The following is a 15,009-nucleotide window of genomic DNA, read 5'->3' on the forward strand; positions in this document are numbered from 1 at the left end:
CTATCAGAATGAGGTTTTCAACCTCAAGCAGCAAGAGGCTATGCTGAGGCTCCTCTGAACTGCACTGGGATCCACACTGGTCTCAGCAAATCAATGGGCCTGGACCCTAATCCTTCACCAGGACCAGCTGGGTCATGGGCAATCTGCTTCCTTAAGTTTCAGGCTTGTCTAGGCAATAACATCCAAGAGTTTATTGCTTTTAAGTTAATCAACATGAAAATGAACATAAACCCACTAACAAATAAAAGACAAATTATGTTTTCCTAGCAAATTGGGCATGTCGCTTATGTGGACTGAAGATTTAATAAGCACGATTAAGAGTAGGCAACTGCTGAGTGGGGGATAGTTAGTCCTCAGGCAGAGGAAGCTTCCACCCCTTCTCAGTTTGTGTTCAGATTAGGAACTGCTGCAAAGCTCCCTTTTATTTCTACATCGAGACACAACAGTGATCTTAAAGGACACGTAGTGTTTTCCTGAGAAATGCAGTAATCTGAGTATGACTTTGCCTCTGGGTGTAGCCCTGTAAGCTGCTCGGGGCTGTTTGGTTGCTGAAACATCTCCCCTAAAGATCCCTGAAACATTTTGTGTGTTCAACAGCAGGGAAGGAAACCTAGTGGGGAAGGAGCCTTTTTTGGGTAGCAGTCACTGGGTCTTGCTCAGGGGCAGTTCTGGAATGAATTATTCTCTGTATTTACTTCTCTGCTTTGATTATTGTATTTTGCCTCTTGAGTGAGATGGCAGCAAGACGCCGATGCGGTGCCTGCTGTGATATATATTATGTCTTGGAAAATGGAAGTGCTTAAAATTTGCATGTATATTTATCATATGTCCTGCAAAGATAGTGGCAAATACCTTTAATATTCAGATTCTTGTGACTGTAGAAGGCATTATACCCCTGAGCTCATACCCTGGAGAAACCACATGGATGTGGCTGGGTGTAGAGAATGCTCTTGTTCATCCTTGTGTTCAGAAACCAGTGTGTAAAACCAGTTCTTCTGTACTTCTGAATTTTCTTTCATCATCCTGGTGCACATCTAAATAACGAAGATGTGCAGGCAGCAATCCCCCCTCCTCTCCCTGATAAATGTGGTTAAACAGAATCTCCTTCATCAAGAACCAGTTCTGATTACGTATTTACTGGCTTCCCACCTTGTGCAAACACCATCCCTCCCCATTCAGAAACCATTTTTGCAAGGAAGGTGTTGAAATTGCCTGTTTCTGACACTCACCGACTTCTAAAATCAGTAATTATTTTCCTGTATCCAGGGAAATACTGATTGGAATTATCTCAGATATCTTTGCATTTGATCAGGAAAGAGCAATATAATTTTCCTCCTCGTAAAGCTCACCCTAATAATTCACAGCCCTGCAAAACAGGTGTAAATTGAATCAGAAATAATCACACCAGGCCAGGTTCCCAACAATCATAGAAACAAATAGGTTGGAAAAGACCTTTAAGATCATCAAGTGCAACCACTAGCTGAGGATATGGCCACTGTGCACACGAGAACGTGGGCAAAGTAGATTATTTGATAGAGCAGAAATCATTGCTGGCTCTTATTCTGAATAAAGGGCTCACACAGCTGTATGTGACAATCACAAGCCTGCTATAGGAGTGGTTGCTGCTGGTTTTATCCATCATTCCCTTTCTGGAGAGCAGCTTCAGGAACCAATCCAGCTCCAGATGAAGTTGTTAAATATGTTCCCATTGACCTGCAGAGATTTGGATATCCAGCCTTAAGGCATCAAAAGTTTAACCAGAGACAGCATAATATCATGACTACATAAAGTGTGACATATAAAACTTCACTAAACACAGATTTCTTCGATGTCAACTTTATTTTCCCTCTAGATAACCTCTTCAAACCAAAGGAAAGATTCATTCCAGAGAAGGAGATGCATATGAGATCTAAAAGGTACAAATCACTTCGGTCTTGAGTTCACTGCTGATCACTGCCATCTCACCCCTAAGGCGGAGTATTTCCATGTCATATTCACACCCTGGAGGGTTGGTCTGTCACATTGCTTGCTGTGCTTTTGTGCAATTCCCATGGTTTTCTTCAACCGTATCAATTTGACAGATCTGGGACATCCCTGCCCTTTTCTAGCAGTTTTGGATAGTGTGGGGTTGATGGCATGAAAACTAAGTCATAGAATCATAGAATAGGGTTGGAAAGGACCTTAAGATCATCTAGTTCCAACCCCCTCTTAGAATCATAGAACCATAGAATGGTTTGGGTTGGAAGAGATCTTAGAGATCATCCAGTTCCATCTCATGTTGGACATTCAAAAATATAAGCAGTACAGTCACTTTGGTAGGGTTTTTATTTACCATGATTATGTCGCAGAGAATGGGAATTCCAGCAGACTATTAGGAGTGTGTTGACTGGTTTAACTGCATTGTATTTCATGCCATCATTTACAGCAAGGAAAGCTGCAAATGGCTTCCATGCAGAACTCATCCTGGTTTTAGAAGTGCTCAAGATCTGTCCCATTTCTCTCCTCCAAAATGCAATCTCTAGCCAACACGGGCTGCTTCAAGAACTCACTATTACAAAATATCATGAGTTAAAATCAGAACTAAACAGGCTTTTTATGCATGCAGAGAACAAGCCCAACTTTCTTTTCAGACTCCTTGGAATTTTATCATTGACTTCAATGGAAAATATCAGACCAGAAGTCACCTTCTTGAGGGCAACTTATGCTGTTTATAGGATGGACAGATTATGTTTTCCTTGATGAAAAGAGTTCCTAATGACAGCAAAAAATTTTAACAGTCTACAGTCATATAATGATGGTTTTCTTATATTTTAGAAAAATAAGTCAAAATAATTGTTTGGCATTGATTTTGTGACCTAAATACAAAAAAAAAAAGAAAAATAAAAAGCGTACAGGCCACATTCTGGTTTGAATTATGCTGCTATAAATTGAAACCAATTCCACTGAGCTCATTAGAAGCTGGTGCAGAATGTTGCTGTTGCATTGAGATAACCTGATCCCATCTCTTTCATTTTTAGTCCAGAAGCGGTTTTCAACAAGTCAGCTTTTATATAAAAACATTATTGCTAATAATTTACAATTAAAAGCATTTTATAAATCTAATTCAAGTACTTGGAGATGCCCATTAATGAGAAGTAGTGCAATGAATGCAAACGTTTCCCATAGGAAGAACAAATGATTTGCGAGTCCCAGGGCTGACATGTGGAGTTAACTTTCTAAATTCATTGCAGGATTTATGACAATTTACCTGAAGTGAAAAAGAAACAAGAAGAAAAACAGAAACGGATCATCATCCAGAGTAACAAACTGCGTGTTGAGAACTTTAAAAAGGTGAGGATTTACTGGAATGCCAAGTTTTGTAACCCCTTCTTTACCTGGGAGTGGGGTCCGTAGAGGCAGCACCTTCCTGGCGATCCTGTGCTAACCATGTGCACACCCTGAAAGCTTTGTGTTTTTAAACCTTGCCCTTGGGTTTAGGTACTTCTTTAAACTGGAATTAACAGCTGAACCTTGTTGGAATAAGCATCCAAAACTTTGGGGTTTTTTAGAAATGAGTAATTAGTTGTGGTAGAAAGCTGCATAAGCACAGGTAATCCCAGAGCAGCTCTGAGGCATTCCCAGGTAATCCTGCTCCATGTTGCACACAAGTATCAGTTTTCTCTTGTTTCAGTTCTCTGCTCATCTAATGACGCCTTTCCTGTCCAACAAGGAAAAACCTTTCAGTGTTTGGGGGTTTATTCATTAGTTTTAAGCAATGTAGGCAGCAGATTTGAAGTCTGAGAATATTAAAACTGTCTCACTTACAGCATCAGTTGCATCCACTTCATGTATTCTAACAAGATCTTAAGGTTGTTTTGCATTGTTTTTCCCTAGCAATTACTGGACCAGCTCCTTCAAAGAAACACGGAGTGACAAAGGATTCTTTTGCCCATCATCCTAATTGGATCTTGAATGCCTTTGACTGCCATAAAAGTCACTCTTATCTCAATTACCTGGAGGTGTCCTTCTTATCTTTGGATCTTTATATGAAGAAAGGACATTTATATATCATTTGAAATTTTAAGGCAACTTTCAGGTAATCAAAACCAGTCTAAAAAGGGCACAGCTGTTTCAGAGCATCACCTTTTGGTTGGTTTGCCCAGAGGAAATAATTTAAATCATTTAAAAGCAAATACTGAATGACAGTGGTGTTATTTATCTTAATCTTTTAAAAAGGATGTATCTCTGTAGCCATAGACATGGGTTTATAAGATCTGGACAACTTATTTCACTGAAGTATTCTATTAATTGATATCCTGTGAGTTAAATCCTTGAAGTAAAGAAAAATGAAAAGCATTATTTGTTATGTTTAGAAACAAGCTGAAATAGCATTCTCTCATAATCATAGAAGCAGCAGTTTCACATTAATACTTAACATACCAAAAGGGACCAATATTTTAGCTCTCTGGAGAACTCTATTCCTGTTTCTGTAGTGAATCTACATAGCAAGCTTACCTGTTAAAGAGCAATACTTTAAAACTTGATTATAACAGGGTTTTGTGTTTTTCATTGTAATATATATTTTACTCCACTTCTATGATCACTAAGTATTTATAGAAATGGCATATTAAGAAGTGGTGCCAAGAAGTATGTTTGCATCAAAACTGCAGAACTAAAACCATCTGTAATGTTTCCTCCAAAAATATTTAAATCTTTATTTGTACATTTTGGAAGCAAAAACAACCAGCTTACAAACCAATGGAGTTTATTTATGGAATAAAACATGAATATAATATTGATCCAACTGCTATGTTTTTATTTGGTACTGTTAAATATAACACAATTATTGAAACTGCTTGAGAGGCCTTTGCATGCCGCAAATCCTATGGTAAAAAATATTGCCCATAAAAAACATAGCAAGTGTTAACCTCTGTTGCACAAACACTCAACTGAGCGTGTTTGAATGAGGCTGGAATTTGGCCTCGGAGATCTATGCTTTATTTTTCTAATCTAGCTCGAGATGTAAGGTCAAGGTTTTTGAAAGAAGGATGTTTGTGAGCTGGGCTTTGACCACAGCGATAGCCTCCAGCTGTGTGGCCTGTGCTGGACATGGGGAACTTAGTTATATCTTGTGTTCTGACTGCCTCGGTTACATTACCTTGTCTCTTTGTGTTTCAGCTTCCTAGTTGGTAAAGTAGGACTAATGATGTTAATTTTAGCTCACAGAGAAGATGTATTGAACAAATACATTGCGTTCCAGATAGATGCCTTTAAAACCTCATCAATTGGTTCAATACATTTCAAAAGGACATCTAAGGTAAGGTGATGCTCGCTGTGAGGAAGAAATTGGCATGGTTCTTCCCCAGAAAGAAGTCTTTTTAAGCAAGTTCTGTACTGGAAACTGAAGTCAAGTCTGGAAGACAACGGCTCCAAGTAGAACTTGTACAAGGGACCGCAAGTAGGAGCATCCACCAAGCTTTGCAGCTCAGCTGCTTGGTAGAGCTGCTCTCCTGTGGGTTCACTGATCCCCCTTGCTGCTCTCCAGGAAAAACATGTGGCCTGCCTTAAACAAGGAGGGCCTTTCTCTGGTGGACTGCTGGATCTCCACCAGAGTGATAAATTATAGCCATAAATGCACCCACACATGGTATCCTAGACTGAATCTGAAGGATTATCTTTCAAGCTTTGGTCTGGTTATAGCTCACTACAACTAGAGACATTTCCTACAGAAGTCAGTGCCAAAATCCCCTTTGATTTCAGTAGGAGCTTAGCATTTCTTCCCTTTGGTTTCTTAGTCTCTAGTTTCTCAACTTCAGAGAAATGCAGCTTTGGTTCATCAAGTTTGTACCCTTAAGGAGCATTATTTCCTGCACACATCCATACAGAAATACTATACACATTTCAGCCTGCTTTACTGTGTATATTTAAGCCTGCTTGTAATCTTACCCTAGAGCGAGAGGTTTTGGAATTGAGACAAGGTATTTGATATTCAGTATCTGTGGGGCACATAGCACCATGCTCATTGTCAGGGATGTCTCCTCATGTGGGACTGGCCCCTAGTGCCACCAGGAGAAGAGAGCCCCAAAGCTTTTCCTTCTTTTCCCACTTCTTCTCTGGCAGAGTGGAAGAACCAGAGTATTCCTCATGAGAAGTGAAAGAGTATTTTATGTTGAAATTGGACACTTGTCCTGCAGGATGCTCAGGAACTGAAGGGGGATAGCTTAATCTGTCATAAAATATCCTTCCCACATATCCATAGAATTTTATACGTATATAAATATATATGCATGTTTGATGTTCTTCTCACTGTCTGGCTGGGAATATCAAAGAGAGAAGCTGATCATCCCTAGAAATCACAGCACCTAGGTCCTCCTGATAATACGAACCACATGAGAAACAGAAATGAATGGCATAGGCTTGGTGTGACATGGTTCAGCCAGATTTCTGTCCCTTGGCACCCGCATTGTCATGCTGACCAGGGCAAGACACTTCTCAACTGATCCAGTTTCCTCTTTCTTCTGCTGGACATCTGTGGAGACAGGGTACCACACCGGTCTGCTGCATCCTCACCTTCACTGGCTCATGAGGTACTTGAGCTTCTCAAGGGCTTAAAGTCTATGCACTATTCACATAGTCCTTTGGGTTTGTAAAAAGGTTATTTCCAGATGTTTTTATTTTATCTAAATGTAATTTTCAAAATCTGTAGGACAAATACAAGACAATTTGAGGTGGAAATTCTCCTGTATAAATAAGCTCGTGAGTAAACCTAGTGAGCAAAATGCATGATGCAAATCACTGTCTGGGAATGTTTCATATGATATGAAACCTTTGCTTCAGAAAACCATAAAAGATCTCTCTTGCAAACCTAATTTTTCTTTCTGGGCCTTAGAAAAGAAGGTATCTGGTAATGTATCCAGCAAACAATTCTGACATTCATTTCAGCTTTACAATCTAGTCATTGTAATAGGAAATAGACTGTACCGGAAAATGCTATTTCAGAAAAAAAATGAGCCCTATGCAAGTAGGCATCAAGTTAATGAAGTTTAGAGTCAGGAAAAAAATAGACATAATTCCACTGTGGACTTGCAGGCATTTCAAAGTAAAGTGTACATTTGCCATTGCACAGTACTTGGCACAGAAAGCTCCCAACCTAAACTGGGGATCACCCACACTTGTCAAATGCTGTGATTTTCCTTCTTGTTGGATGTTGTTTGAGTTCGGGTTCTCTGCCTGTCAGCCCATGTCCTGTGTCTTCAGCAGGGACACATTTTCCTGCTGGTACAGCTCTATAAGGATTAACAGCTTTGGTAACATGCATTGCCATTTGTTGCCCATATCCCTCACTGGGGCATCTCTTTCATACCACTGACGTTTATGTGCCCACAGAACGGTATTTATTAATGAATGTTGGTTGAGGTGAGATGCTGAGATGGCTTTGGGGTGTCACAGCACAGAGCCTACATAGGCTTGCCAACACATTGACTTGGTGTTCTCCTTCCAAAACAGAAAGCCTCTCAGTAGAGTTGTCATTTTGCATTACCCAAAATGGAGCCCACACGGGGAATGCTGTGGTTTAGGTGTGCAAGACGTGGCGTTTGTTTGCTTGCTGGCATCATTAATTTCATCTGACAGAAATACCTCATTAAGGATCGAAAGTCATTGCAACGTAAAGCACTGAGGGTTACAGTATTCAGGGGATTTATTTTAAACCCAAATATTTTCCTGTGTATGTGTATGCGAGTCATTAGTTACTTCTTCAAGTTTACTCAGCTGCTCAGATAGATGAGGAGACTGTCTGGGTAAGGCTTTTTAGGAGTTTTGTTGTTGAGGATCTGGGGTTGGTCACGTTAGAGTAATGCTTTCTGTGAGGGAGCTGATTTGCAAGGAAAACAACACAAAAAGCAGGGATAAAGTTCCTGGCAGCTCTCCTCTAGGAAACCATTCCCCAGTGCAGCCATCCCAGTAAGAACTCCATGGCTAAAAACACCCAGCTTGCCTTGTCTGCAGAGACGTTTGCCCTTTGGCTTCAGGGACAAAAATGCCTGTGTGCCTTGATGGGTGGGTAATTATCTTTCCAGGAGCATTGACTGGCCACTTGTTCACAGACAGAACACACAGTACATAGGGTTGTCCCACAAGGTCATATTTCATTAAGGGCTATGACTTAAGCCTGTGTAGTTTATTACTCAGTCTGCTTCTTGCTGAGCTGGGTTACAGCCGGCTGGATGCCTGTGAGGTGCCCTCACTGCTCTCCCCTGCTGTCCTGGCCACAGGTCAGCACCATGCAATGGGAGCTGTGCAAAGTCCCAACCCCAGCTGAGACCGTTCCCAAGCTGAGGTCTTCTGCATAGAAGGTGTCTAGAAAGTGGCACGAAGTAAATGCAAGGACACCTAGGCATAGAGATTGATTAGGGTAAAAGAAGATACTGAAAATCTTGTCAATAACTGTAGGTAGAGAAGCTTGATGTATGTAGGAAAATATGTAGTAAGCTTTTATTTAAATGTGATATCACAATTGCAAAAGTGGTTGCCCAAAGTCCTCATTCAAAGAGAGGAACCTGTGTTGGTTGTTGAGCAGTGCACAAAGTCTGCCCGCATCGATGATGTATTGGGTTCTGGAGATGTTTTGGGAAGCTATGATTGCACTGTTTAGCTATGACAAAACTGTTGAAAGAGGCATGTAAGTTGTTCTTCCCCATGGCAAGGGGTTGGAACTGGGTGACCTTTAAGGTTCCTTCCAACACAAACCGTTCCAGGACTCTATGATTCTATGATTTCCATACTGAAGATAAAAAGCATCCTCATTCTCTAAGTCAAGCATCTTACTTTTCGTAGTTCTCCTTGGTTCCGTACCAAAGATGTAGCAGGCAGGATTACTTAACATCCACTTTAGATGACCCACAGAATAAGACAATGAGGTGTATCATTTCCCTACCAGCTGCAGAGTGATTAAAGGGGGGAAAAAAGGAGAAGAAATGGCCCAAGTGTGCTCATGATGCACACAACTATATAAAATAACTAAATAGGCGAAGTGCAATTAAGTGCTTGAGGTTTGTGTTGCATAGATGGGAAGATGTAAAAGAGCCCCTAATTGCAGAATTGTTTTTGGTTTTTAGAACTCGGTCACAGTAATGTGTTTTTTAGGTTCATGGTTTAAATATTTTTATCTCCTACAGTATCTTACAATGACTAGTCTTTAGATGATATATAATTCTAGGGAGACCTTATGCAAACACGTATTACATGTAGCCTGTTCTGTGGTTCTAGAGTTACTGCAGGTCTGCAATTGGCTTGAGAAATTGCCAGCAGAAAATGGCAAAGATCCTTTTGAAACCATTTTAGCTTCATCTCCTCGCTAGGGCCATCCATTAATACACCATCTTTTGCAGCTCTTGAAACTGTTCTTGAAGAATGGGGAGACTTCCATTTTTATTTCATGTTTCTGTGCTTTTTGGAGCTTTTTGTTGCCTGAAATAAGTGGGGACTTTGCAACCCCTTCTGGAGTCATAGGGGGAAGTTAATAAGGATCATGACCAAAGAGTGGTCAAGAGAATGGTGTCCAGTCTGATCTGGGACTAATTTTCCTATTACCTGATAATGGAGTCTGAAAGAAAGCTCCCTCAGCAAGCATTGTGATGAATGGTAATAACTAATTGTGTCACTGTAGAATGAGGCAGGGAGTCCTGCATCCAGCTCTGAGCCCCAACACAGAAAGGATGTGGAGATGTTGGAGCGAGGCCAGAGGAGGCCATGGAGATGCTGTGAGGGCTGGAGCAGCTCTGCTCTGGAGCCAGGCTGAGAGAGCTGGGCTGGGGCAGCCTGGAGAAGAGAAGGCTCCTGAAGGAGAGACCTGAGAGCAGCTCCAGTGCCTGAAGGGGCTGCAGGAAACCTGGAGAGGGGCTTGGGACAAGGGATGTAGGGACAGGCCAAGGGGAATGGCTTGAACCTGCCAGAGGGGAGACTGAGATGAGCTCTTAGGCAGAAGCTCTTCCCTGTGAGGGTGCTGAGGCGCTGGCACAGGGTGCCCAGAGAAGCTGTGGCTGCCCCATCCCTGGCAGTGCTCAAGGCCAGGTTGGACACAGGGGCTTGGAGCAAGCTGCTCTAGTGGAAGGTGTCCCTGCCCGTGGCAGGGGTTGGAACTGGATAAGCTTTTAGGTCCCTTCCAATCCAAACCAGGCTGGGATTCCGTGTATTTTGAATAATCCCCAATGACAGGGTTGTGGTCTTCACCAGCCTTGCAGTGATGTCAAGGACAGGGAATTACCAGTGCATTCTCTATTGCTGATTTATAGAGAAATAAACCAGTGCTCGAATATTATATCCACTTTCATTCTTCGTGACTAATGTTGTTACAATGAATACCAGAGGAATTAGTAATGAATACCCACTTACTGTAAAGTGTTGCCAAATATATACTTAACTTGTAATGCTACTGGGAGCACATATATAATTTTTGTGTTTGTTGTTATGTAAAAATATAACTTTGGTCAAAATTTAATTATGTAATGGCAGAAGTTAAATTGCACGAAAGATATATAATTATGGGCTGCCTGTTCTGTCTAATACTATTAGCTGATGTTAAAAACCCAACATTTTGCTTCCGTTTGTTTTTGTTTTGAGTGGTTTCACTTGCTGGGTTTGTGACCCAAAGCAAATGTAAGTTTTGCAATAGAATCTATCACAAGAATCATAGAATCATAGAATAGTTATGGTTGGAAAGGACCTTAAGATCACCAAGTTCCAACACCCCCTGCCATGGGCAGGGACACCTCACACTAAACCATGGCACCCAAGGCTCTGTCCAACCTGGCCTTGAACACTGCCAGGGATGGAGCATTCACAACCTCCCTGGACAACCCATTCCAGTGCCTCACCACCCTCACAGGAAAGAATTTCCTCCTTAGATCCAATCTAAACTTCCCCTGTTTCAGTTTGAACCCGTTACCCCTTGTCCTATAACTACAGTCCCTAATGAAGAGTCCCTCCCCAGCATCCCTATAGGCCCCCTTCAGACACTGGAAGCTGCTCTGAGGTCTCCACGCAGCCTTCTCTTCTCCAGGCTGAACAGCCCCAACTTTCTCAGCCTGTCTTCATACAGAAGGTGCTCCAGCCCCTGAGCATCCTTGTGGCCTTCTCTGGACTTGTTCCAACAGAAGCCTGTATTAAAAGCAGCTCTGTTTCACTCTTCCTTTCATGAATTATATGAGATTAAGACCTAACTGATTTTGCTCTCCCATGATGTATGCCACAGGCCTTTTTAATGATTTCTCTCCCATTTCCCAATAGGGATAGTTCTTTTTCTTCTAAAACACCCCCATAAATACGCTGTCCTCCTAATATACTGTCCCACCGCTTATAATGATGGATGTTGCATTGTTCTGTGGTTTGCAGAGGGCTAGACAGGAATATTAAAGATATGTGACTTCATAGTTTTTAGTGAGTTGAAAGCTGTCCTCTGCTGAGCCATGTAAAGATCTGTGGCTTCTTCTCTTCCCTTTGTTTTCAGGGAGGCCATGAAATTTGGAGCAGCAGATCAAAGGGCTTGCTCTCAGTGTCTGTCTGAAGTAAAAAGAAGACCTTTAATGGGTTATTTTTTGGTGTATTTCAAGGCATTTTAGCACAGGAGTCCTTCCTGCCGTGCTCTCAGGTATGTCCTGTCTGATAGAAGGATTCCGCTGGAGAACCATCACTTTTCAGCATGAGTATTAAAATCAGTAGCAAAGCTTAAAATGATGTTTCTTCCACTGTGGAAAAACAGGGATCAGTTCAGGTGGTCTGAAAACTAAGCAGCTACTCAGGCCTTCAGGGAGAGGATACAGATGTCCACAGCATAGGCCCAAATTACTCTGGTTTGGATGCTTCAGGATTTCATTGTGGCAGGCTGTTAGGCAGGAGAACCTTGGTCCTTCTTCCTACACAGCAGAATTCCCTTCTCATTACGGTAAGTCATGGTTGGGGAACAGCAGAGCACCGAAAGGGGAGAGACCAGCACCTTTTTATTTATTCCTTTATTTAACAGAGTATTAATCCCTGTCAGACGGCACTGAACAAGCTGGCATGCCACAATCCTTGCTGTGCACTGCAAGGGACAGTGGGGATCACCAGTTACTGCAACAAGTAAGAAAATGCCAGTGCCAGATTGAAATGAGGAGATTTAGGGGCGTGCATGCACATTGGAGAAGATTGTTTATCTATTTATTTATTATTTATGAAGTATTTAGTGATGTGTTACTGAAACTGAAGAAGAACATTTAGTTAGTGTGGTTTTCCTCTTCCTCGAGGAAGGCTGCAGGAGGAAAGTGTCAATGGCCCAATTGGTGAGGGGTGAAGCCAGGAGCTGAGCCTTCATTCCCTGAGGATACCGAGGCTGTTGGGTCAGGGTGCTGGGCACAACAGGAGGGTACCCAAGGTGGGGATGGTGCCCTAAAGGAGGCTCAGCCGCAGGGTGGGAGCACAGGAGGCCCAGCTGCCGGTGGCTGTGCTCATGGAGAGCTCTGTGTTTGCATGACCGAGGGTTTATGCTACAGGAAAAGAATGTAACCAGGGGCTGTGTGAGGTTTGGGTCTTTTTGTGTTTTAACTGCCCAAGAATTTAGGGGTTGCTGCTGTTGTTGTGAAGTTCCTGTATCCTTGGAGCGGTGGGTTTCTTTGTTTGCTCTTCCTTGAGCTCCTCTTGGCTTTTTCACCCTTGGCCCTGTTACAGCAGCCTGCAACAGTCTCTGTAGTTACCCTATAAAGTAGTATATACAGCTTAATCAGCATTAAAGCTGAGCTTACTCCCCTGCTTTGTTAGAGAAAAGGAGCTGTTTTCCAGAAGGATGCTGCAGTGCAGGGGTAGGATGAGCTGGGCAGAGCAGGCAGGGTAGGAAGGTGATGGGCACGCACAGCTCTCCATCAGCCCTGAAACCTTCTTCCAGGTAGAAGTGATGCTATCAGGCAGTGTTCTCCAAACACAGCTCAGTGGAAGGGACTGCCTCCCTCAAATTATGTTTTATCCCTGACAGACTAAAACTACTGTATCTCATTCGTAAATGTATAAATAACTTCAGAATGGATGTGTCAATTTTACTTGAATATGTTAGAACACTTTATCATTCAAAGTAGGGGTTGGTATCTAGAAACATTTCATTTTGGGGTTTCTGTGATCCATGATAAAAGTAATTCAGTCTTATATCCTGCTGATATGCAGGGTCTGGCTGCTGCAAGGTCCTGGCTGTTTTTCCCTGTGCTTGCTCTCTCAGCTGCACTGGCAAGTTCAAAGCTTCAGGGCAGAAATGTGAGATGAATTCAGTGTTATGATACTTTTAGGAGAGGAGGAGAAGGTCGTAAACAAAGCATGGAGCTACAAAGGTGAGTGGAGGGGAGGGTAGGAAAGGCCAGGTTGGACCGGGCTTGGAGCTGCTCTAGTGGAAGGAGTCCCTGCCCATGGCAGGGGGTTGGAACTGGATGAGCTTTAAGGTCCCTTCCAACACAAACCATTCCATGATTCTATGATTCTCTGTATTTATTGACAACAGAAAGCAAAGTCTGCTGGCCTTGCACTGCATTTCATGGGCTTACCCACTCGGTTGAGCCTCGCTCTGCTGCTCAGCAAGGCATGCTGGGGTGCACACTGGCTAAAGATAAGGAGGCTGGAAACTTGACCTGGAAATCCATCGAATGCCCCATCTCTCACGAATGTGCAGTAGACAATACTTACAGCCAGCGTTTTATTCCAGTGCGCAGACCTCATGGATGCTGCTCTTAGGAGCTCGCTATCTTGGTTTGAATGTTGTGACAGAGGTCTATAGCAAAGCTCGGCGGCTAAAGGTCACGCCGTATCTATGCCTGTTCATTATAGCGGGCTGTAATCTACCAGCGCAGCCACAACTCAGCCGGATCTTGATTTTGCAGAGAGTTAATGAAGTGAGGGAGGGCTGGAGACACAAAGTCTCAGCAGCTGGCTGGGGGACAGCGGATTTCAAAGGGAAAAGCTTCTTTGTTTTGTTTTGTTTACTCTAAGAGGCAAAAACTTCAGCCTGGAGGCCCCAAACCCATAGATCCCTGTAGCTAAGCCCAGACGAGGCTTCATGCGTTTTGGCACACATGGGAATAAAAGGACTTGGATTTCTGGATAATGCTCAATGTATAATTACAGTGAGGTTTCCTGGCTATCCAAAAGGATATCATGGCTTATCTGGGAAGATGTGAGAGCTGAGGTGTTTTCCCTGACCAGGACCTCTTATCTTGGAATTGTTCTGAGGTGGTTTATCTTTCTCTTCATTTAACTCAGGCTGTCATAAGAAATGCAATTCCTTCTCTAGCAGAGAAGTGTAGCAGACGTAGCTTTCTTTTTTCCTTTATCCTTTTTATCTTTTATTTTTCCTTTTTTCCTTTTATTTTCCTTTTTTCCTTTTTATCTTTTTTTCCTTTTTTGACTCCCCCCCTTTCCCTTTCCCTTTCCCACCCCCCCCCTTTTTTTTTCTCTTTCTTTTCCTTTCCCTTTCTTTTCCTTTCTCCTTTTCTTATACACCATACCCTATAATGTACCATAATCCATCTAACAAGTGCCATACACCTTGTTATGGTGCCTTCCACCTACTGCCCCCAAAGCACCACAATATGATAGTCTGAAGGTTTTAAATTTAATATATATATCCCCTCCAGCCCCTTTTAATTTTTTCGTGTTGTCTCCATCAGTCACTAATTCCTTCGCAAAACTCCTTTAACCAAGGGGAAACTAATGGAGGTTGATGTTTCCCTCAGCGCATCCTCCTCCTTTCCAGTGTCTGCACTAAGCCGTATGTTATGCTTGTTTCCAGGTAAGTTATTCCACTCTGCTCTCTTCCCGTACTGCTCGTTTCTGAATTGACATTTTCAGTGCCATGTGAAGTAAAGCTCCTGCATGAATTAGTAATTCGATAACCAGAGTCCAAGGCAACTGCCTATGTTGTCATACAGTCAAATATTAACTGTTAAAAATCACAGGTGTTCTTTACATCAAATCGTTTTCACATGTAAATGCAGCCTGAAGGTTAAGCGACTTCAGCTT

General features: G+C 42.4%; 1 protein-coding gene across 1 annotated transcript in view; it reads left to right on the forward strand.

The window, feature by feature from the left end:
* Positions 1–3,991, forward strand: part of CUNH10orf90 (chromosome unknown C10orf90 homolog) — a 69,957-nt gene extending 65,966 nt beyond the window's left edge. Inside the window, exons 7-9 of the mRNA XM_057408691.1 lie at positions 1,853–1,916; positions 3,231–3,330; positions 3,874–3,991. Coding sequence (XP_057264674.1) covers positions 1,853–1,916; positions 3,231–3,330; positions 3,874–3,912 — 203 coding nt within the window. The 3' untranslated portion in view covers positions 3,913–3,991. The remainder of the gene's footprint in view (positions 1–1,852; positions 1,917–3,230; positions 3,331–3,873) is intronic.
* The last annotated feature ends 11,018 nt before the right edge of the window (positions 3,992–15,009 follow it).

This window comes from Pezoporus wallicus, unplaced genomic scaffold (assembly GCF_028554395.1).
Source record: "Pezoporus wallicus isolate ANWC-B61680 ecotype Strahan unplaced genomic scaffold, APGP_CSIRO_Pwel_v1 contig_13954, whole genome shotgun sequence".
Taxonomy (NCBI): domain Eukaryota; kingdom Metazoa; phylum Chordata; class Aves; order Psittaciformes; family Psittacidae; genus Pezoporus; species Pezoporus wallicus.